Genomic DNA, 24,457 nt, shown 5'->3' with positions numbered 1-24,457 from the left:
TAGAATTATTAATGTACCAGGGACCTCATGAGAAAATTTCCAGATATTATCATCACCACAGAAAATGCACAACAAAATTCATCTGACTAGGTTCTTGTATAGGACAGAAACTCAAATGTTGAATGTGCAAATTACTTGAACTAGTAGGTGATTATGGACAATCTGAATAGCCATTCTTATGAATGCAGTAATCAGCTTCCTTTAGGAGCTATTCTTCTAAATGATTCAGTGTCAGAGGTCATTTCTTCTGGAAAGGCAGATACTAAACTGATTTTGGCTTGCAGATTTGTTAGTGTGAGGAATAGGTTTCCCATGCTGAGGGGTTGAGACATTGACAGCCAGGATTTCCAGGTAAAAGAGATTCTGCCATGTCTAAGACCACTTAGTTAGAAATCAAATGATCTGAGTGTAAGCTCTGTTTCCATTGTTAAGTAACTAATGCAATAATTTAGTTAACTTTTTTGAGCTATGGTGTGTGAAATAGAAATGACGATCATTTTTGAGACTCATATATATGGAGAGGTTGTGAATCCTATAAAATGAGACATGTTAAATATTTGGAAATTGAGATTCTCCATTAAAAATGGCATCAAGGCATCCAGCTGGATACATGATAACAATGCCTTTTTTTTTCTCGTTTGCCTTGTTGCTCCCCATGTGAACTCTCAGTTTTGGCACAGTGTATATCCAGCCACAGTCCTTGGGCTTCCTGCCCAGTAATCTTAGTGGCTACTTAAACACAGTTTTCTGACACGAGAAAGTAGTAGGAAAGTTCTAAAAGCCTTGTGAGTTAGAAATACAAAATGAGTTCTTGATAATCAAAATGCAATGTTTTCAAAGTAGAATGGCCATTATATGATTCAAGTGGCCTTCTAGGAGGTTTTGACCCTCACTGTAAAGCCAAGAATGACAGAAATGGAGGGCCATTACACACAATTGCTAGAGTTCATAAGTTGGGAGTGATTTGGAATTAGGAGAGCCTGGGCTCAAGTTGTGTTTATTTTATTTCATATGTGTCTACTGTCTGTCTGTCTGTCTGTCTGTCTGTCTGTCTGTCTGTCTGTCTGTCTTTCTCAATGCATGCATTCTTGTCTTTAACTTAAGATCATCATGCCTTTTGTGAAAATTTAATTATATGTAAAATAGAAGAGGTTTCTACTTCATAGGGCATTCTTATGATAGTCCAATCAGAAAACTGCCCTTTCCCCCCACTACAGATTTCTGTCTGAACAGCAGTTTTCATTAAGGCATGGGTTAATATTTGACTTGACAGAAGGAGACTTGGTTGTTGATATTTCAAAAGAATCTTTGAATCATATAATCTGAGGATTGGGGAGAATCTTTAAAGAACATATGCTCCACTGCCTTTCAAAATGAGTTCCAAGAGCCACAAGATTGTATGACAGTGACTAGTAATTTATGGCTTAATTGGGGGTAGTGCTGAGGGAGATGAGATGGTGAAGTATTGAAGATTAGGCAAAGATTCTAGCTTTAAATCAATGGAGTCATTTGTATTTGTGTACCATTTTTAAAGAAATAAGCAATTTGTTTGCTAAAGGAATGTTTGTGAATCCATAGATAAAAGATATCTAAAGCTTTCCTAATCAATTATAGTTAAATTAAAAGACTTGTTTAAATTACAGATGGCCTAGCCAAGAAGTTGGTTCCTATTCGCTACTGGAGGAATCCTAAGAAAAGTAAGATAATCACTTGGTAATTCTTACTATGCTATAAACTTTCTCCCCACTATGATTTCTAAAGTGCTATAAAAATTAAGGGTTCCTTGAAGTGGAGTTTAAAAAAAATATCGAGTTAATCCAAAATACTCTTGGTACATACAAATAAAGAAACAATTCTAGAAGGGTAAAGGATAAAAAAAAAGTGGGTTTTGAGCAGAGCTAAGATTAGAACCTAAGTATTCTGAATTCCAATTTTCTTTCTACCATATCATATAAGAATTCCCATGGGATAGCTCAGGCTTAATATTACCTCTGGTGTGGACCTCCACGTTTACACATAGAAGAACATCTTGATGTTTATGTAGCTGTAACTATAAGACATGTGATTTGGGCTCAAATAACAAATTATGATTACTGTGTGTATCAGTGGATTCATGACTAGTATGCTATTTTTTCTTGTGATTTCTGAGTCTCAATTGCCTCAATGTTTACAGTGAGAATTTTTTATATGAAAATCACTTCTCCACAGTGTAGCATCGAGGGCTGCATGAAGCAATGAGTACCTGGCCCAACGAACCATTCAATAATTATGATATCCTGTCTGTATCCCACATCCCCATTCTTCTTTTCCTTACCAGGCAAGGCCTTGGCCCACTTGACCACATGCACAAGCTGCCTCTCTCCAAGCTCATTGAGGCTAGATAGCAAGGCAGCAAAGGAATCTGGCTGGTTGTTGTCATGTCCGGCACACACCACTCCTGGCTCAATGGCTTCCAGGACGTTAAGAAAGATAGGCTGACATTCATAGCCTTCAATGTGTGATACAGTCATCTTTTGGGATGGGTCCTCAGTGGGGCTGCCAGCATTGGAGTTTTCTCCTTCCTCCTGTAGTTTTAGATTTCCAAGTTTCTTCAGCTTACGAGCTATTGAGAAGTAAAAGAAACTTGAATTTATTATCAGTGGCTAAAAATACACATAATACTTACCCTGTTAAGAAAAGTGACTGAGCTAAAATAATAATACTGATAATAATGTTAATAATAATTTCAATAATAATGATAATATCTTCTTTCTTTCTGGTCATAGAGTCCAACCAAGCTTCTTAAGGGCAAGTATATCCTTGAATTAGCTCTGCCTGAATTCAGGCTTCAGTATTTATACCTGGGACATTCATCCAATTGACAGAAACATTCATGACTGATTTATGTATTGATTAATTAACCACACTTACATTGGCAAATATTTGTTATCAGGTAACATAAAGAACATAGGCCATGCTCCAGTTTTTTATAAGAGAAGTAAATACTGATAATTCTAGAAAGTGCCAGAATAGTAAAAACTACAAAAGAGGCATCATGAAGAGGAGAAAAAAAAAAAAAAAAAACCTTTCTGTATGGTGGCTTTTGATCTAGAGCTTAAACACCAATAAGAATTTCATCAGGTAGAAATTGGTAGAAAGGGAATAGGAGCAACCAGAAATCAGTGTGCCCATTAGTTTACATTGCATATATGGAAAGATCGCTATCTACAGTGCTATAAACAGAGTGTGGCCTGGTTTTTAATGTATCATATGTACTATAATAAAAAGTTCAGGCTTTGTCTTATAGGTGATAAGCAAATAATGAACATTGTAAACAAGACAACAATGTAATTGTGTCTATATATAAGATGTCATAGGTTATAGGCAAATTCTGAATGTTGAAAACAAGAGAGTCATGCAAACACATCTGTGTTAGAGAAAATGACTCCAAAGACCTGTTGAATGAAGATCTAGACTTATTACGTGGGTGCTAAAAGGGGTACCAAAAAATACACCAGCTTGGAAATTGGGTCCCTTTTCTCTACACACACATTCTTTTCAACATTGGGAATTGAACATAATCCAAGCTTAGTAAATACTTATCACTGAGCCAATATTTTAAGTTGATCAGGTTTGCTTTGAATTCACTCTGTAACCTGGGCAGGTCCTAGATTTGTAATTCTTCTATCTCAGCTTCCCAAGTAACTGGAAATACAGGCTTTTGCTACCAGGCTTTGTTCTCTTTCACACACACAATAGTATTTAAGGTTCTTTGAGGACAGAAAGGTTGCCACACGCTTATGCCATTGTAGAGTTTCAGAGACTAACTAGATTCACAGCAGTTGAGAATTTAAGTATGAAATGGGAATGAAGTTTAGAAAACATTCTGAAAAATCTTTTATATTTTCAGACTACTATGTCATTCTATGTCACTATGGGAATAGTGAGCAGGGATTTTCTGGTGTTCTACTTCCTACCACACATGATAAGGTGTCTCAGACATTGTCTGAATGCTATTCATATTTGATCATGTACTATAGCACATATTGATCTTTTTCTTTAGCAGAAGTGAGAAAAAGTAAGGTAAAGGGTTAGAACCTGTAATAGGATTAAAAAAAATCCCTGTCTCTATCATCTATCCATAAAATGGAAATCATACTAGAAGGCAGCCAGCCATTAGGATGCTAGATATAATATTGGTTGAGACAACCATAGTAACAGTAACCCCAAACTCAGTCATTAAGAATCATCTTCCTGATATGATCATAGAACACTTGTGTGTGCATGCGCACATGTACACGCACGCACACACACACACACACACACAAACACTTATTTTAAAAGTTCTCTGGTATTCCAATGGTTACTTTGTTCTGTTTTCCCAAGCACTTATATTGATAAGTTTAAATAATTGAAAAGGTTGTAACTCTGAGATCTATCACAAGCTGATGCACTCATAGTAGACCATAAACTATATTTTCTCTAATCTTTTAAAATAATAATTAAATATGTAAAGAAAGACATAAAATAAAGAGAAGCTGATCCCTCAAAGGAAGTGTATAAATGTGATTTAAAAAACCCTACTGCTTCTGGCTCCAAAGAAAAATGACATATCTAGAACAGACGTTAAGCCCTAATTAGAAAAGTAAGATCTTTACTGTAAATTCTATCATAATCTTACTAAGTAAATCAATGTAATAGTAAATTGCATGTTTGTATAAACACCTAGAACAGAGAGAAGCTTTGAGAAGAAAAGAAGGAAAATAAGGAAGTTTTGGAACCCAACCCTGACTGCAAGATGACCTTTTCCAACAATGATTTCTATAGGGTTTGGGTACAGCCAATAATAAAGAGATATGTATAGCCATTGCCAACTTTTACCTCCCATTAAAGACATGAGGATTGGGGTCTGATATGAACCCAGCCTATCTCCTTTCAAAGTGAGAGGCTGGCACTCCCAATGTTTTGATAGTTGGTGAATCCATTTCTTACACTGGGTCTTGTACATAGCACTGCAAAATGATGATGTCTCCAGAATGCCCCTGGTACAGTTCACAGATAAATACCATCCTTATTACTGGTATTTTCTAGTCTTGAATTTAGGTAAAATAATCCCAATAATCTGAACCTCCTCTAACTACAAAATCCACATTCTCTGTTCTTTGTCATGCGGCTTCTCCAAGGAGTCTGAATCCCTAAAGTATTATCTCCTTTGACCATAATCTTTATTCCTGACAATGGAATTTAGTAGCTAGCATCACATCTGGAAATAGAGAATCAAAAACGTATGAAAATACTCAGTTCCCTGCCTAAACAGAAACATACTTGGGGTGCTATAGTGGTGCATAGATTCACAGCTTGGCAAACAGGAAGAGTCCTTAGAAATTATCTTATCCAAGGATCATAGATGCAAATATATTCAGAAGTTACCCAGGAAATGCAGTGTTTCGGTATATGTATAGAATGATTGTCATTCTTCCTGGCCAACAGAAATGAAATGTCTTAGTGCTTTCACAACTCTAGAAGACATTTGTGTACCACATAAAATCTCTCATGAAATACATATATTCTAAGTTGAATTCAACCTTTAGATATAACTTTGAGAATTCTTGTATTAATCCAAAGATTCAAGTCAAAGATGTGGAAGTTGAATCTAGTGAGGGTGAAACAATCTAGTGGCAGAGCTGTGATTAGAACCAGGGCCCGTATTCTTAATTTTAAATCCCTTATGACTATGTCCTCTTCTTCTCCTTCAGTATGTACTTCTCTGAGCACCTTCTTAGTCTTAGAGTATTTTATATAGCCACTATCTCTATGTGACTCTTGAATAGAATTAAGGTAAAGGGAGTACAGATTCAATGCTTGTGTATCACTGGATCTATTTCCAGTGTTGAAAAACACATGTAGCCAGTGACTGATAACAGAAAAGCAGAAATCTAGGACATTTCCATTATCTCAGAGAGTCTACTGAGTAGTGCTGTGAATGTGGCCTGCTTTCTGGGGAAGCTGTTTTAATTGCCATACTACATTAAAGCTATTGATAAAGAAGGAACAAATCCAAAATGGATCATATAAACATGAATCCACTGGATTTTATTCAGTGGGCACAGGAACAAAGAGTAGTTGGTGTTGTTACAATCAATGAGAATTAGTCTGTTGCCACTACTCTGCACAATGACCAAAATCTCAGTGAGGTGATAACTGATGGGCCAAAACAGATTCATTTGCAGCAAGATCAATATGCAAAGACACTGTGAGGAAAGTTCATTGAGACAAAATTATCCCTATTTCTTTGAATTGTGCCAATCAGAACTTCCTTGTCATTTTCATATCTTCTACAGTTATGAGGCATCTGCTTGAGGAAGAGAGTGTGCATTCCCATTTGTCCTCAGGAGCCCGGTAACATGCTGTCTGTGTGACCATAGTGGCTCAAGCCGCACCAGGTGTTCTGAGCAATCTGCCTGAAGAGCGTGACTGCACTAAATATAATTGAAATCGGATTCCATTCATTCTGTGGGGATCCTCTGTTCTCTCTCTCTGCAGCAGAGGCCAGCATGTTGCTAGACGACTTGGAATCCTAGACAATGAAGCTTGCTAGTCTCAGCTGTTACTCAGTGCCCAAGGCCTTGTTTTCTTCCATGAAGGCCACCCCCATGCTCCTCCCTTCCCCTGCACCTGAGCCCCAGAGTCAAAAACAATTCTCTATATGAGGTACATACCAACTAACCACCATATCAAGGCAGAGGCTTACTTAGACTGAATGGCAAAACAGAGAGGGGGGCAGTGAAAGTGGGTTAGTTGTAATAGAGTAGGAACTGCTCTACATCTCATGACTGCTTTTATACTTAGCTTAAAGTGGTGGAAAGAAAAGGCTCTCACGAGGTATGACCTTGTTGCCATCTGATGTTCCTGGTCCTGGAAAGCTTGTATGCTGGTATCAGCTCAGGCACAGTGTGTTTCTGTAGAGACTACCTCTACAGCACAAAGAGAGCTTTTAAAAATCAGGCTTCCTGCTATGTTTCTGAGGAGGTCTGCATGTGCTTTGTAGCTACTCTAGCCACAACGATTTTTCGGGATGTTTCCAGATTAATTTCTAGTTTTCTAGGATTATATACCCTGTCTCTCTTAGGCAGAGGAGAAGTGTAGGCAATGTTTCTGTAGTCTTTGAAACTTTAAATTACTATACCCAAAGTTAAGGATGCCTCTCTTGCCTTTATTTCATCATGGAATTTGGAGTATCAAAGAATTACCTTCTCTGGGAAACTAAGTTTTAGGATGTCCTCTATGATTCTGAGTCCCACAAGTATATGCATCTTCTTTCAGTTATGCAATCTAGTAATAATCTAGTTGTTATGAAAGTACTGAGAAAATGATATTAACATTCCAACTCAGTTGAGTGTTAAGGGTTTAGTTGAATCAAGTAAGGTCATACTACTGAGCTCTTTCCTTTAAGACCATGATCATTTGAGGGAATTAACAAAAAGACAATTCTCTGACTTTAAAAGTCAGGTCCACCCCCAAAGAAATGTAGCTCTCCATCCCAAAGGAGCCATCAACTACCAGTAGCTCCTCAAGTAGCCTTAGAGTCTAGGTACCCCTTCATCTTCCATGCTGTATATTTGAACTGACTGGATCTTGCATAGGTCTTTAACTTAACAACAGCTGCTGTGAGTTGATGTACGCAGTAGGTGTTTCATGTCCACCATACAGCATTTACACAGCATTCCTCCTCATCTGCCAGCTCTTTCATTCTTTCTGCTTCTTCTTCCAGGATGCTTCCTGAGCCATGGTAGGGTGGAGGGCAATGAGTGGGAGTAAATAAATGCTATTCTGAAGTGACAGAATTCTTCATATGACTTTTGGCCTAGAGAGTTTTGGGGCTCTGGCCTAAATCATATCAGTTATCATTCCATCTACTAGTATTAGAGTTAGTAGATCTTACTACATGACTTTAGGTCAGAGGAATCCTAGATTATGAGCCAAGATAGTGTTCTCCACTCATAGTGATTTTTTTTCCTCATTCATGGAGAAAGTGACTATTTAAAAACACTTAGGTGGGGGTGTTGGAGTGCAAATGTGAATATATATATATACATATATATATATATATATATATATATTCCCCCCTCAGGAATAAAATACTGTTTTGAAAATAAAGACTCTGGAGTTAGAGTGTCTGATTAGTAGCCATAAGTCTATTCTTGTGAAACTCAGGGCAAGATTAAGTTTCTCTGTGCCTCAGTTAACTTATGTGTAAGATGGAGATAATAGATCTAAATCATAAGATTGTTTGAAGGAATAGAGACGCCATGGTGGCATCTCAGGTTATAAAACAAATTCCACAACACTGAAAAGACTCACACATGGTGAAATATCCTCTGAGTTCCAGGAGGAAGAAGAAAAAACATGACGCTGGAATTTAAAAATATAATATAAAAGACTTATTAGTGGGTACAGGTATTATCAGTCTTATGGCATGTAGAGTCAGGAACAAATCATTTCTTTTCTATTATACTTTTCTAATCTACTTGGTGAAAATCAAATAATTAGGAGGAAATAAAGTAAGCCTCATGAGACCTTTCTGGATCCTGTGAAAGTACAGTCAACAGGTGAGTGGACCTCTGGCAAGAAACACTCTGAGGAGTTCCTTGTAGTGGCAATTATGAACAGTATCATTTTTCATTTTGGTTGAAAGTTTGAAGGGCACACTGACAGCTTTCAGAATCATTGCACACAGCAAGATCAAAGTCGCATGGTTGTGATTTCACAAAGCATTGGGTGGGGGGAATATGTGTATACTGCTTAGCACAGAGTAAATTAGGTATGCCAATAGATGATGGCTTTCACTCTTACTGAGCAGCACAATACTCCATGTCTATATTCTTTATCCTAAACAGATGAATGTTCTGGAAAAAAAGTAACTTTTTTTCTGAAATTTACAATTTCCACTGTGACGAAAATCTAATAGGAAAGAGAATGAGAATTCAAAGGATTACTTGCTATCACCAGCAGAGCTCTGAGAAGCTGATGAATGTCTTCAAAAGGCTCTGTGGAAAGGCCAAGTGAACTTTAATATGTGGTCCCACCTCTTTTCAAATCAGAACAGCAGTAATAGAGTTTACACTTACATTTAGGTGGATAAAATTCAGATTTTTTTTTTGAAAAAATATTTCAGTTTCAGAAAAAGTGTTTGGGGAACCTGGATGTTGTCTCTGCTTTATCTCACCTTATTTTATAGATGGGGATGCTAAAGGGCAAAGGGAAATCTTGCCAAAGCACATAGTTAGTGGTAGAACAAAAGACAGACTTGGGTGTGTTCTCTCAGGGTTAGGTATGCTTGCCTTTCTGTCGGCCCCACCAGTATGTTATTAGTAAGAAGGGTTAGAAGCAGGAACTGGAACTAGATTGAGAAAAATTAGGACAGGGATAACAGGTAGAGAACAAAGCCAGTCTTTGGCAAGCATGGTGTGAGAGCTTAGCAGGAGAACGCGACCAAATGGGATTAATAAATGTATGACGAATACCCTCTCAGGCAAGAAGGCTCCTTGATCCCCACCCGCGCCTGCTGCTGTCTCTCATTCTCCTAGTTTCAATTCTTGGTCAGGGGAATAGCCAGGGGAAAGAATATCAAATTTTATCTTTCAAGGTTTATGTTGGACTATTTAGTCTAATGGTTTTTAGTTTGTGGAGGAGTAAACATAATTAATAATAGAATGATATGCAATGCTGTACATCCTTGCCAAAGCATAGAAACTATTTCCAAGTCTCCCTTCTCTGACTTGCTGAGCCAGAGGAAAGGGGTCCACTGTCCAGATGCCATCCCGAGTGAGGACCACAGGGTCATTACCTCAAACCTGCTCCTGAGAAATTGTAGAGCCTGGAAGTGGTTTTGCATACCAGGCTTTTCCACTGGAAAAAGTAACTACATGAATTTAGAGCATACATGCTTTTACAATTACATTTAAACTGACATTAAAAACAAATGCGAAACAGCCCATGCTGAACAGGTCAGCATGACCTGGAAAGCAAATGAGAGGGTTTTTTCTTTTCTTTTCTTAAAAAAAAGAAGAAAGAAAAGTGAAAAAAAAGGGAGGGGGAGCCCCAATGTTAATAACATTAATTTTGTCAGTCTGTTATAAATAAAAAACAAAACAAAAAGACATTGGTGTATTAATGGTTTTATTACAGGAAATTTTCACTACCTGAAATATTCAGTGTTCAAGCAAATAGAAGGAAGTTAAAAAAACAAAGCACATTTGCATTTCAATTCAAGTTCGAGAGGTTCTCATTGGTCAGATTTAAATTTTGTCCACAGGACAAGGGAATGGTTCTCCCAAAGTCCTTCCTTGCTTTTGTATTCCCCAGAATATGGCCAAGTAAAGGGAAATAGAAAGATTGTATGCATATATGCCAGGGTACCATGGTGTGTGTGTGTGTGTGTGTGTGTGTGTGTGTGTGTTTGTCCTTGTGCATGTTTGTGTAGGAAGTGACTTGAAAAGGGACAGGGAAGAAAAGCCAAGTCCAAATCCAGGAGGGAGAGCATGCATTTTTACTTTCATGTTTTGTCTGTTCAGGCCTTGTGTGCTATGCCTCCAACAGGAGGAGCTGACTTTCAATATGGAGGTTGTGGGAAGACAGAACAAAACACTGTAAATGCTAAGTATCTTATCTAATACATTGATACAATATTTGAAGTGTCTGAGGAAGTCTCACAGCTGATCTGATTAGATAGAGGCAAGAGTTTTCAGTGAGGGAGCAGTGGGGCGTGGAGGAAGCACTCAGGTGTAAAGAAGGAAAGGCCGACCCACTTCCTCCACTGGCCCAGCCTTGGAGGGAAACAAAGGAGGCACGCAATGCTTGGCAGATTTGCCTTCTTCTGCTGTGTAGTAAGTGCAGGTTATGTGGGCTACTGAAAACAGAGTCACCTTGACTTTGGAGAGAAGAAGACTATCTCACTCTGATTTTTAACTCCAGGATTTTAAGAGAGGGGCTGGCTGGTGTTTCTGGGAGAAGCAAAAATTTGGTCCTTCTTCCCTGTCTGTGGATCAGCAACTTCCTTCAGCTCTTTTATATAGTCTCTGGTTGAAAGCTGGGGTCTTTGGCAGAAATCAGAAGAGTCTTTTTATTTATTTATTTTTTTTACTGTCTGGTCATTTTGAACTACATGTGATTGCCAAATGAGAATTTTCCTAATATGGAAGAGTGGTTGTGATTGAAGGTAGTGGTTTAAGGATGGGCTTGGAGCCCCTATGCTAAAAAATCAGATGCTCGAGTCAGTTCTTCTGAGATAGGAAGAATTGTGCACAAGTGGAGAGAGGGGTGGTTGCCATTTTGGAAAAGGCGCGTCCATGCCTTCCAAGTTTTCTCATCTTGAAGAAAGAGTTGAGATGAAGAAATAGACAATTGCTATTTGAGGATTTATTTTTCTTTTCTGCCTTAGTGACACATGTACTTAAGAACTTCAGCATGAGTATGTGTTTATGTATCCCTCCATATACTCTAGACAAGAAATAATTTTTCAGAGTAAGAATATGAGGCGGCAGAGAACAGTAAGGTAAAATTTAATGTTTTCATTACAGCCATTCAAAGACAAACAATAATTCTTTCATGATGGTATTCTGAGTTTGTTTGCATCAGCCAAAATGTCCCATAAAAATCTTGGTATCCTTACTCAGCCTGGAAATGAAATCATTTACAAATGAATCTCTCTGTGCCTTATAGTTCAGTAGTCAAAGCTTCCATACCTTATTGCCTGTCAAGAAGAAAGAATCCCCAATCTCTTTTGGTTTCAGAATTGCCAACATGATACTTTACTGTGCTGGCTTGGGCTAGTTGAGATCTATATTTCTTAGTTTCAAATGCAAGTCCAAATTTTCTGATAGTGATTAGTTATTACATAATTTTAGTTTCTGTTGGTTAGAAGCATCAAATGTCCCTTACTTCCCACTTCAGCCTCAGAAACCTTTATTCAACTGGATGGTAAAGAAGGAATTGGCACATCTGGGTTAATATTTAGCACCGATTATTTGGACTAAGTAAAATGGAATCTGATGACAAAAGAGGTTATCCACGATAGTAATTATATTTCCAGTTTGCTATTTAGACATAAATTGTTATGGAAATATTATCAATAACTTCATCTGTGTGTTTTATTTCTTTCTTATTGAGCACATATTTCTTTCCCTAGTTCTAAGTAGCATTCTCTCAAAAGATGTCCAAATGTCTCTAAAAGGCTACCATACCCAGGTAAATTGTATGAGTTCAGTACAATAAGGAACATATCTCACATTTTATAAGCAGAAATAGAATGATTTCTAATGATCAGTTAAGGGACCGAAGTTAATAGAACTCAGTGGTTAATAGCACTGCCTGCTCTTCCAAATGTCCTGAGAGTTCAATTCTTAGCACCCACATGGCAGCTCACAACTGTCTGTAATTCAGTCCCAGGGGGATCTGATGCCCTCACACCAAGGCACATAAAATATAATCAAATTAGAAGTTTAATTATAAAAATATAAAACTTTTTCTTAGAACACTATATTTGCAAAGTACATAGCTCTCTATATGTTGTATGTTGTGTGTTCTCTCTATTCTTTTCAATATATTAGAAAATATGACATTATCTTTTCTCTCTCAAGATCAAATTTGGGCTTTTGGATCTCTCATAACAAAAGTAAACACCAGCACAGTTTAAGAATTCAAATATTTTGAGGAGATGCTTTACAAACAAGATTCAAGTATTAGATATGGAATATCATCAATTTTGATGATTAGAAAAATATTACTTAGCTCTAAGCATAGTTCTCTAAAAGTAAGTACACAGAAACAGAGCACATCTATGTACTTTCACAAATATCTGTTTTGGAGGTAAGAGAGAAAAATCTATGGTCTCCTCACAACAAGTTCCTTTGAAAAGAAGCAAAGTTTCTTCCTTTTGAAGTGTGTGTGTGTGTGTGTGTGTGTATACAACTAGAAGATGGCAATGGTGGCCACAGGTAGAAGGCTTCAAGTGTTGACTAAAGAGTAAATAAAAAACCAAAGGACCAAAGAGCAAGAATTAAAAGCCACTTCTCATAGCAGAGAAAGAAAAGTCTGTACTGGTACCTGGGAAAACAAAGAGAGATCAATCTTTACCTAAAAAGGATTAGAAAGTACAATAATTACCGTGTACCCATGACATGATGATGTCTTTACTATTGTATGAATTTTATAAGAAATAGGATTTCTGTCATATAGCTGGTGAAAATGAGGCTCAGAAAGATCTACAGATTTTCACAAGTTCAGCAAAATAGTAAACTGGCAAAATAAGAATTTTAGACACAGGTCTAGAATCCAGGTCTATGTCTAAGTCTATCATGTTATTTCTACTATAGCTACCACAGGAATTTGGTTTACAGAAAAGGACTTGTATTGTAGTTCACTGGTAGTTTTTGTCTAATGTGTTGAGTCTTCAGGGTTCATCTTCAACATCACAACAAATACCTCAAAGTTCTAAGTACCAGCCATACATTATACATATTGATGCTCAGACATAGTGAAAATTTGCTCCTCTGTACATTGTTTGGTGATGTAGAGCTCTTGAAGTACTTAGGTATCTGAGAATTGTGTATAAAAACAGTACTTCTTAGAACTGAGACTCAATGCTTGCATTCTTAGTGTAGTGGCTTGAATGAAATGGCTCCCATATGACCAAAGGGAGTGGCACTATTAGGATTTGTTGGAGTAAGTGTGGCATGGCTAAAGGAAGTGTGTCTCTGGAGGTGGGTTTGAAGTTCCAGATGCTCAAGCTGGGTGTACCTGTAGATTCAGATGCAGAATTTTAGTTACTTCTCCAGCACCATGTCTTCCTGTCTGCCACCATGCTTCCTGCCATGATGATAATGGCCTAAACCTTGGAACAGCAAACTGGCCCCAATTAAATGTTTTCCTTTATAAGAGTTGCTGTAGTCACAGTGTTTCTTCATATTTATAGACACTCTAACTAAGATATCCAGGCTAAGGACAATTTAGACTCTAAGTCTGGAGAGTTGAGGAAAAAATGAAAAAACAAAAAACAAAACCAAAAAATGAACAAAAACCAGTACTTGAGTTCTTTATTGTTGTTGTTATTATAATAATAATAATTATTATTATTGTTCCTTTTTATATGCTAGGTATATGCCCTACCACTGAGCTGTATTTGTTTTGTTTTAGAAATGGAACATAGATATGTTGCCAAGGCTGACCTAGAACTCACAATTCTCCTCTTTCAGCCCTTTGAATGCTAGGATTTCAGGAATGCACCATTGTATTTGTTTCTCAAATTGTTAAGTGTGTTTGTAACAATTTGCCAAATGTCAAACATTAAATACAGAAAAGTCTGTCATTGAATCTTCCCATCATGTTGGTGTTCCTACTATGTATGGGGATGCTTATCTGACAATGTTCACCAAAACTGTTAGTGGCCACTCTCAATAATGCTGGAATATATACTATTTCTTAAAATAATGTTTCTAGCATGGTCTTTGGGACAATATTATATGACTATGCCTACTAGTTGTTATGGGTAATATCTGTCCTTTTGTCTTCTATCCTTTGTGAGAGACAAGCATGGTATAGATATTTTTGGCATACTTTATTGGAGTTAGTAGCTATGGGTATGCTAAAAATGGACTACTTTTGTTTGTTAATGCATACTTTACTGATTTATCCAGTAAATGATGACTTACAGATCTGGGAAATGGATGAAATTAATTAGGTAAAATTTTTGCTCACAGAATAAAGTTTTTATTTATACTGATTTTTAATTTAAAGCAGTGTTTTCCAGAAAGCAATGTTTTGGTAGGATATTAAATGGTATTATGTGAAAAGGGAGACCTGAAATTTAATTTAGTTTGGGAATCCTCAGTTATAAAGCTTTTGAGTTTATTTTATTACAGTATTCATCAAGACCTATCATATCCAGTGCAAATCTTCCTAAGGATTGTAATATGCAGGTTTCTTTTCCTCATTTGAACTTAGAAATCAGTTTCTCTAAAACATGCATTGATATAGTTTTCTATGAGCTCACACGGGGAAACTGTGGTCAAGATCAAGGCAACTGATATTTAGTGCATAGATAGGTTCTTCATACAAGTCAATTGCTTGGGTCTAGGCCAGTTTCTTTTTTGCATGTTCAGTACTTGCAGATTTCAATCTCAAGTAGAGGTAAGTAGACCCCAAGAACCAAGAAAATTTGAAGTTAAAAATCTCTGTTTCATTCTGCATGGTGCGCCACTCTTCCTTTTGTAAAATGTAAACCCTTGCCAACATAACATTTAAGCTGCCAAAAGTTCTCTTAAAACACATAAACAAGTAGCAACATGACATGTGGTCATGTCTGTCTGGCAACCGTAAATTTTCAACTGCTTGAAATCGGGTTCACATTCAGTGTGGTCACAGCTTCCTTCCCTGTTTTCCTGTCCCTGGCCATGTTAAATCACTTGCTGGTCTGTAAAGCCTCTTCATAGTTTTTATGTCTCTGTGAATTTTTTTCAAGCTGTGCTCATGGCCTTTAATGGCCCTTCTCTTGCATCTCACTAAATTTCTCTTTAATAATTATCTACTTATACCTTAAGAGTAATGTATAATCATAATTGCCATCTCCTTTATTTAACATATTTTAAAATATTTATGTATTTACTATGTGTATATCTGTGTACATATGTGTACATGCATATGTGCATTCATGTGCATGTATGTTTGAATGTGTCACACTGCAGGTGTAGAGGTCAGAGCACAATCTGAGGAAGTTGGTTATCTCTCTGTACCACATAGTTTCCAAAGATCAAGTATGGGTTGTAGGCCTTGACAGCAATTGCCTTCACCCACTGAACAATCTCCTTTGTCCTATATGATTTTAAAAACATACATTAAAACTCTGTTATCAGGATCAGCCTCCCAATATGTCCACATAAACTCTGGTACATATTTAGCACTCAAGAGATACTGAAAAAATGCATTTGTAGATGAGTGAGTGCATAGAGAGAGGAATTTACTTCAATTAATAAAAATATGCACAAAAAGCATTGTATTTTAGCCTTGTAATCATTTTCTTGCATTGTAGATATCTGATATTGAAGGAGCAATGCTGTACTTCTCTTGTAGTCTTGTAGGGAGCAAATGATGAGATAACTGCATAAAAACTATCTTCAACAATGGAAAGTACTATTTATGGTGGCATCAGACTTCTGCCAGGAATCCCTGAGCTATATTCTTAACTACAGAACTCATTGACATTGTGAAAACTCACATACTTGTTAAGGTTTTATCCTTCTACACAAATTTCAATGTCTTAGTAGTAAAGATTCCTCTCAATTAATCTTTTTGCTTATTGAGGAAGTTCAATGTTACAGTCCTAGCTCACCTGGAACTTACTATGTAGCTGAGCTAGCATTAAAGTTGTGATATACCTATCTTAGCCCCACAAATATTAGGATAATAAGCTCAAATGAACTTGGAAATAAATGTACACTTCATTAAATCTTACATGCTCTGGGTCCCCATGGTCTTTGCCTTCTTGTAGGTGGTAGCTAGTACCCAAAATTCATGTACAGTCTACAGGATGACTCAGTCCAGGGCAAGGGATAGTTGAGTCCATGCTACTTACTATGTACTGAGAACTCAAGAGTCCCAGAACATAAAAACAAAAACTATTTGCCTAGGGAAATAAGAACAAGTGGGAACTGATCATAGGAAAGTTTCAGAAAAGAAGGTGGCAGGAGGGCTGGTTCTGTTTTTGCAATTCCATTTTGGAAACTGGAAGTGTTTCTTGGAAAGTCCAAAGCAATGCACACATTTATCTGAATTACACACTGGGTAATAATCACCACCAATTTGCTGAAGGGAAGGTCTTTATCCAGACAGTAAAGCATTTTCTTTTTTTTTTTTTTTTTTTTTCGAGACAGGGTTTCTCTGTATAGCACTGGCTGTCCTGGAACTCACTTTGTAAACCAGGCTGGCCTCGAACTCAGAAATCCGCCTGCCTCTGCCTCCCGAGTGCTGGGATTAAAGGCGTGTGCCACCACGCCCGGCAAGCATTTTCTTAAATGAACAAATAGGTAAGGCATTTAAATTCTTTAAGCAGTTCCTGATATATGGATTACAAATGCAGCTAGACATTAATCAAGAGCAAAGAAAGACATATCTTTTTCCATAGATGGACATTTAAGAGTCTGAAGAGTCATCCTGAGAACTTATCACCCATTTGATCATTTTATAAATACCAATAGTGACTAAGAAGAGAGGCAAGGGGTAGAAAAGTAGGCATGGAAACATGAAGAAACAGCTCTGTATTTATTAAGTGTCTCTTAGTTTGAGAACTCCTGTCACCAGCATATGGAGCACCATAGAGAAATCCATGAAAGAGTTCATAAAGTGTTGAAAACAATGAGATAACATCTGAAGAATGCCAGATTCCCTAAAAACTGAAAACATCTATTTTCTTTGTTCTCCACAACTTCAACAATTTATTCATCAATTACAGTTTTGGCATATACTTGTCATAGGCTGCTAACATTTTTATGCAAATAAGTCTCTCCAATTTGTACTTCTATGAGTAGGTAAAGGGCAACTGAAGAAAAAGTTGATGAACTACAGTCTTTTCTTTGTGGCTATTCACATAAAATCATAACATTTTAATAACAGAAGGGTCTTTGGTTTCATGATGGAAAAAGTAGAGGGAGAAGGGACTTCTCCACAGAAGGTACTCTGTAGAGAGTACCACATTCTTAACTGTTACTTCATGTTATATTATACAATTGTAGTATGAATGGTACAGAAAAGGAACTAAAATGATGTCACTTCTTCTTCTTGAAGGTGATCAAAAAGTCTATGCTAAACCCAAATCTTATGAAAATAAGAAGATACTGCCAATATACTCACAATGACCACTAGGTACTATTGCTTTCTTTTATCTTTCTGTTTGAATAAAAATGTGATATATACTGATACTCTAAGTTAACAGTGGAAAGAGAGGCCCATTGGTCTTGCAAACTTTATATGCCTCAGTACAGGGGAACGCCAGGGCCAAGAAGTAGGAGTGGGTGGGTAGGGGAGTTGGGGGGAGGGTATGGGGGACTTTTGGGATAGCATTGGAAATGTAAATGAAGAAAATACCTAATTAAAATAAAATAAAAAATTAAAAAAAAAACAATAAACTTTGGAAGAGGGTATGTTGGGAAGTAGGGGATGTCGTTTTAACTCCATCCATGTGCAAAACCTAAGAGAATACATACTTTCGTTTTCACTTGGAACTTCAACATTAACATATAGTTTTTAGAATTTCTTATATCAGATTTTAAGCATTATGCTGGTAGAACTTTTCAAAGTGAGGTAGCCAGAAGTGATTTTGAGTGATCCACTGTCTGTTGTTACATGTCACACACATATTGTATGGGAAGCCAAGTTACTTAAGGAGAAAAATCATTGCTAAGTGTTGAGAACAGCCTGTGTCTATCTAGTTCTAGGCTTTAACCTCACCTTGTCAGACTTCAAAAGTAAAGTCATTTATACAACATCGATAATTCTTCTATGACTTGCTTGTACATGTATGTTTGTAGAATAATACTTGCCTAGCATGAACAGGGCTCTAGATTCAATCCCCTGTATGGCAAAAGAAAACAAAATGATCCTTGTATTTTGTGGGCATCTTTTTTCATTTTTTCTTGAAGTTTCTTAGCCTGAACATCTAGTGCCTAATGTGCTGTATTTTATGTATCTGACACTCAGTGATACATGGGAAGGAAACTGAAGTCAAAACCATCCACAACAATTTAGCAATGTATTCACCAAGCCCATGCTAATGTGGCCACTCCCTCCCCAAACCATTCAGAAAGGTTTTTGTACCACTTTTCAGTGACTTAATTCAGAAATTTATGTCTGAGTGCTATACTGTATAGACATATGCAGTTTTTTCTTCCAAAGATACTCACAGTAATCATGTCAGAAAACACCTTTTTCCTTTTCTTTTTGTAATGGAGGATATGGCCTCTGACATGAAACTGTTTTAATGAGGAATATTTTATAATTAAACTTTACTTGTATCAAAATGGGCTTATGGCTGGGCATGGTGGCACATATCTTTAATCCCAGCACTGGGGAGGCAGAGGCAGGCAGATTTCTGAGTTTGAGGCCAGCCTGGTCTACAAAGTGAGTTCCAGGACAGCCAGGGCTATACAGAGAAAACTGTCTCGAAAAACCAAAAAAAAAAAAAAAAAGGCTTATAAAGATTTGCAAATGATGGCAAGACAGGATTCTCAAATTAGATGCTACTGTCTACTATGCATAATTCACAGGTGGTTAAATACTTGAGAAATGAATGTATGAGAGAACTTGGCTAAAGATTTCCAACATTCATGCAGTAAAACTCTGTCTGCCAATCCTTCCCTCTGTTATCGCTCCTGGATTTCTTTCTGCCCTCCCCAATGATCTTGTGTATTCTTCCCCACTATAGATCACAACTATATTATAGACTTCGAGTAGAACAAGCAAGCAAAATAAGATTGGATTTTGGTCAAGTATTTGCATCTGATGCAGTTGCCTGGAAAATAACTCACAGGAATTCTCCCTGTGATGGCAGAGAGCACTACACATTACTTGAGATGCTCCTATTGAAACTTACAGTTGTAGCCTGGAACAAATTCCTTGCTATAGTATGGTCTGATTAAAAGTACTACTGGTCTATGTGGAGGGGAGGATGTATTTAGCTACAATGATATATAGGCAGAGTAGGCCTTAAGTGACCTATAGAAAGACAGAGAAAACCATTGTTCTAAATTAGCCATGAGGTAGAAAAAAAGTGGGCTAGATTCCAGTCACTTGGGTTTTCCTGATTGATAATGAGTAATCAAATATAAGGTTATAGTTTTAGGCACTCAGAAATAGATTTGTTTTTCTTTGAGTTCCATTTCTAAATCAATGTAGACTAATGAGCTTCTTTTTTTCTCATGAAAGATGCATCTGTTTGGAAGCAGCAGGCAGCACAGTGGATTCTGGCATGGGGCAGATGAAGATGTGAAGAATTAGAAGCAGGGAAGTATGTGTCAAGCAAGTAGTATGAAGCCATTTTGGAAGGATGACAAAGCGCATGGTAGACACAAGCTCATAGAACACAGAGCCTTATAATAGAGGGTCACTCTTGAAAGAGCTGTATCTTTTAAGAAGCTAATGTGCCACTGGGAAAATGCTTTTGGAAATGATCAATGGATCTGTAAAGAAAAGAAAATGATTAAAAAGCCTGCTAATTTCTGGGAGACACAGGATAGGAAATTGGCTTTGTTTGGTACCTTAGTTACAGAATCCAAAGAGAAGCAGCTTTACACTCCAGTTGGCTGTTGCTACATGCAGATGTTAGCTGAGGGATAGTCTCAGGTGTTTTGTGCCTGCCTGTGCCATGGTCATCCTGCACCTGTGACAGTTTTGATTACTTGTTTCTCTTATTCCGACTACTGAACAGCAACAGTATCAATATATCACTTAAGGAACTGAATCCAAAAAGCACATCCTCATTCATTGTCTGTTATTTTCTGATTCTTCCTTCATGCTTCCTGGTCCTATGCCCAACCTCAAGCTATGAATGTCATAGGCAAAAATAAAGAAGGGACCATGAGAAGGTCAATCTGAATCTATTGCCTAGTGGGTACTCTTAGAAGTATTACAGAGGAGAAGCTATATCTAATGAAATAATTATAAAGGATGAAGGTGAGCAGAAGTAGGACAAGGAGAGAAGAGGAGAAAAATATCATACCTCCCAGAGTCATCCCTGCTTCATAACATTTCCTGAGACGACAAGATGGACAATTTTTCCTCCGAAATTTATCAATGGTACAATCGTTTCTGCTGGCACATAGATACTTCTGTTTCCCTAAGAGAAGAAATGCAAAAATATCAGATTTACTGGTAATATGTCTCCAGAGCTTCTTTCCTTGATTATTACAAGGCAAGAAGATTAACATATACTACAAATTGAGGGATAGTGGCCCCAAACATGTTGATTATACAGATTTCATTTTTATAGCTGTTTTTAATAGACATTAGCAATTTGGATCTTGTTAATACTTTCATTATTATGATTATTTACTGTTTTTTGAAATCAAGATGCTTAAGCCTGACCGAAAGCCAGGAGTACCCTTGAGAAAATGACCAGTTGTGGAAATTATCACTCTGTTAGCTTGACACAGAAGAGATGTTGGCTTAATCAATGCATCCTCCTACTGACACCTGTAATCATGCATAGGTTCATAGTTAAGCTAATTAGATGCTAAAAAATGCATTTAATTTTTTTATGCGATTTCTCTTTTTACATTGCCAATGATGGCACTCCCAAGCCTGTAGGTTGTTAAAAGTCAGAAATAAAGCCCACCTTTTGTGTGATGAATCAGGGAAAGCAAAAGGAAGTCCTCTGAATTCAGTAAAGAGAAAAATACCCACAATCTTGTACAACTTGAGTCATTACAGATATGTAGACAACCCCCTTCCCTCTTTCCAGACAAGAATTACTGAAATAAAGATGTGGTCCACTCCAAAAATGTGTTTTGATAGTACTTTGGTTTTGTTATATTGTTCCCAATACATGCCCACACATAGCAGGTCTTTGATAAACACACATGGACTCACTTAATAAGCATACAGACCATAGAGATGTATGAGCAAAAGGAGTCAACATAGAAATAGTACAGAATACACTCACAGTTAATCTACACATTTTGGATTAGGGATAAAACAGAATGGAAGGAAATAGTCACTTAAAGGTCTATTACTTCAGCCAGGCATTGGTGGCGCACGCCTTTAATCCCAGCACTTGGGAGGCAGAGGCAGGTGGATTTCTGAGTTCGAGGCCAGCCTGGTCTAAAAAGTGAGTTCCAGGACAGCCAGGGCTATACAGAGAAACCCTGTCTCAAAAAACAAAAACAAAACAAAACAAAAAACCTCCCAAAAACCAAAACCCCCAAAAAAGGGTCTATTACTTCTTTATTATTTATTCTGTTTCACAACATGGCCGATATTTTTAGAGTTCTATATTGTAATAATGATACATCTGTCATATTTGATTTTCTTATAAGCTTAGTAATAATCTTGAGTGAAGTACATATAAAAGAATTATTATATCTCCTTTTTTGATAACAAAAATAAGGGTTCTTATGATTATAAAGGTTCTGTTTTCCAGCATTATGTTAAACAGTTGTAGGGACAATTTATATCTTTGTCTTTTTAGATCACAAGTACGAAATTAATTATAGACTTATATATGACCGTTAGCTTGTGCTATAGGAACATTTGTGCAGTTTATTAAGAGTATTTATCATGAGATAAATTTTGCCAAAAGCTTTTTCAACTTTTTCTAAAATGATCTTTTGAATTTTTAGTTTCATTCTGTTGACATGGTGATTTTATTTATTCATTTGTATGTGTGGAACTGGCATTGAATCCCAGTAATAAATTCTTTCTGATCATAATGGATAATTTTTAATGCAATGCTGAATTGAGTTTTATATTATTTGTTGCAGGTGTTTTTTAATCTATGTTCTTGAGACCTATTGACCTGCCTGGCATTACATCCTTGGTTTGTTCTAAGACTATGACTCCAATAAAGTAGAAAGAATTTAAAATGTTGTTTGGTTACTTCAAGCCTACTCTTCTACACAAAGCTTGAATGACCTCTATAAACATTGCAAAATGTTTCCCTTACACTTTCTTGAATTAAGACTCAGTTTGTAATATCTGTAGACTCTGTTAAGAGATACCTTCTTCCAGGAAACTTAGTTTCTTTGTAGTACTGATTCATCAATGACAGTGACACAAAATCTGTACAGTTAAGGACATTAAAAACTTTCTAATAAAAATTTAAACAGGATTCTTAGTTTTTAAGGTATGAAATTGGGCATAATATGTGGAGATGGACCAAGCCACAAGAAGAAGGTGGCAAAGTCAGCATAATGTTTAAAAATCGCACACAATGGAAATGTACTCTACATGATTATAGTCTGAAGAAATAGCATCTGGAGGTGTCAGATATCTTTTTCTGTTACTGGTTTATAGTTAGTTTCTGTATTTCCAGTTGACAGAGAAATTTGTAAGTGGCATCTGGGCCTATTCCAGTTTGGTTTTAGAAGGTCACATAATTTCATGTTGTAGTCTAGGTAGCTGAACAATTAGCACAGATAATACAAATACCTATTTAGCTCCTGCTCACCAAAGACTAAACATTAAACTCTACTCTTTGAAACTATTCACTTTCAATAGCAAAAATATATCAACAATCCATTATCAAGTTCTTACAAAAAGTCATTGTAAAACTATTAGCAAAATATAAACAGTCTTTCTCATGTTAAAACATATAAAGATACACTGTAGAGCTGCAAAGAGAACATGCATTTCAGGGCTTTATAAGACTCAGAAGGGTTATACAATTGGAAAGAGGTACTCTGCATGTATGTTGGCTCTGAAATTATTGACTGGTCTACGTTCTGCATTTTCTTCCTGGTCCTGTTTCTTCTTAAGCATACATATTGAATATGATTCCCTGTCTGAGCAGGATCTGAGACAATAAAACTGATTGTTTTTCCAGAACTACCCTATTTCTGTTCTGTTCTGTCAGACCTACAATTTTTCCACCCCTTATCACTTCACTTCAATGTCTAAGTCAGCTTTTTTCCACTTAAAAAAACACGCACACCATTTTGAGTAAACAAGGTAGATGACTTAACCACTATTAGTGTCATTGTGTTACATAAGTGTGAAAAGTGTTGACCTATCCATCATCATTAATTGACAGTGAAGGCTGCTGAATATAGTTTATCATATTTTTGTATAGAGAGCTTTAAAATGGAATTTACATGGCAAAATAAAATAAATTGCCAATGAATGTAAAAGAAGGTATGTATCAAATGGAAATATGTATGATGGTCTTCAAGGTGAAGATAGAACAATTTAAAGATTTGTTCTCTCCTAGTAAAGTATATAAATTTAAAACAACCTAAACAAAAGCTTTTCAAAATAATATCAAAATGTATCTCAAAGAATAAAATGTACAATAATCCTAAGATATACTTTTGAAAAGAATAATAATAAGATATCCTTTAGCAGGCATTTGGATTATTTTTAAGACATGACAGTTATAATATCATGGAAGCTTCAGCAGAGGCTACTTTGTGAAAGAAACAAGAAAATCCTAAAACATATTCTCTATATAATACATCATCCCAACTTAGTGAATGAAATATAAATTACTTGCTATATGATTCCAAAATGAGTGGTTAACCATTTTATATGCCAATATAAAATCTGGAACTCATATATGAGAAAAAAATATGATATTTGTCTTTCTGAGACTGACAAAATTCTCTTTATAATTAACCTTATGTATATCCATAATCCTACAAATGTCAAAACTTAACTCTTTTCTTTTCTTTCTTTCTTTCTTTCTTTCTTTCTTTCTTTCTTTCTTTCTTTCTTTCTTTTT

At 36.5% G+C, this 24,457-nt stretch overlaps 1 protein-coding gene across 1 annotated transcript in view; it reads right to left on the bottom strand.

Annotated features, from left to right (window-relative positions):
• Positions 1 to 24,457, bottom strand: part of Ar (androgen receptor) — a 170,389-nt gene that overhangs the window by 14,541 nt on the left and 131,391 nt on the right. The window contains exons 3-4 of the mRNA XM_021153485.2: positions 20,744 to 20,860; positions 2,315 to 2,602 (exon numbers count right to left, since the gene is read on the bottom strand). Coding sequence (XP_021009144.1) covers positions 2,315 to 2,602; positions 20,744 to 20,860 — 405 coding nt within the window. The remainder of the gene's footprint in view (positions 1 to 2,314; positions 2,603 to 20,743; positions 20,861 to 24,457) is intronic.

Source organism: Mus caroli, chromosome X (genome assembly GCF_900094665.2).
Source record: "Mus caroli chromosome X, CAROLI_EIJ_v1.1, whole genome shotgun sequence".
Taxonomy (NCBI): Eukaryota; Metazoa; Chordata; class Mammalia; order Rodentia; family Muridae; genus Mus; species Mus caroli.
Note: the sequence above shows the minus strand (reverse complement) of the source record. Positions and strands in the feature narration are given on the sequence as shown.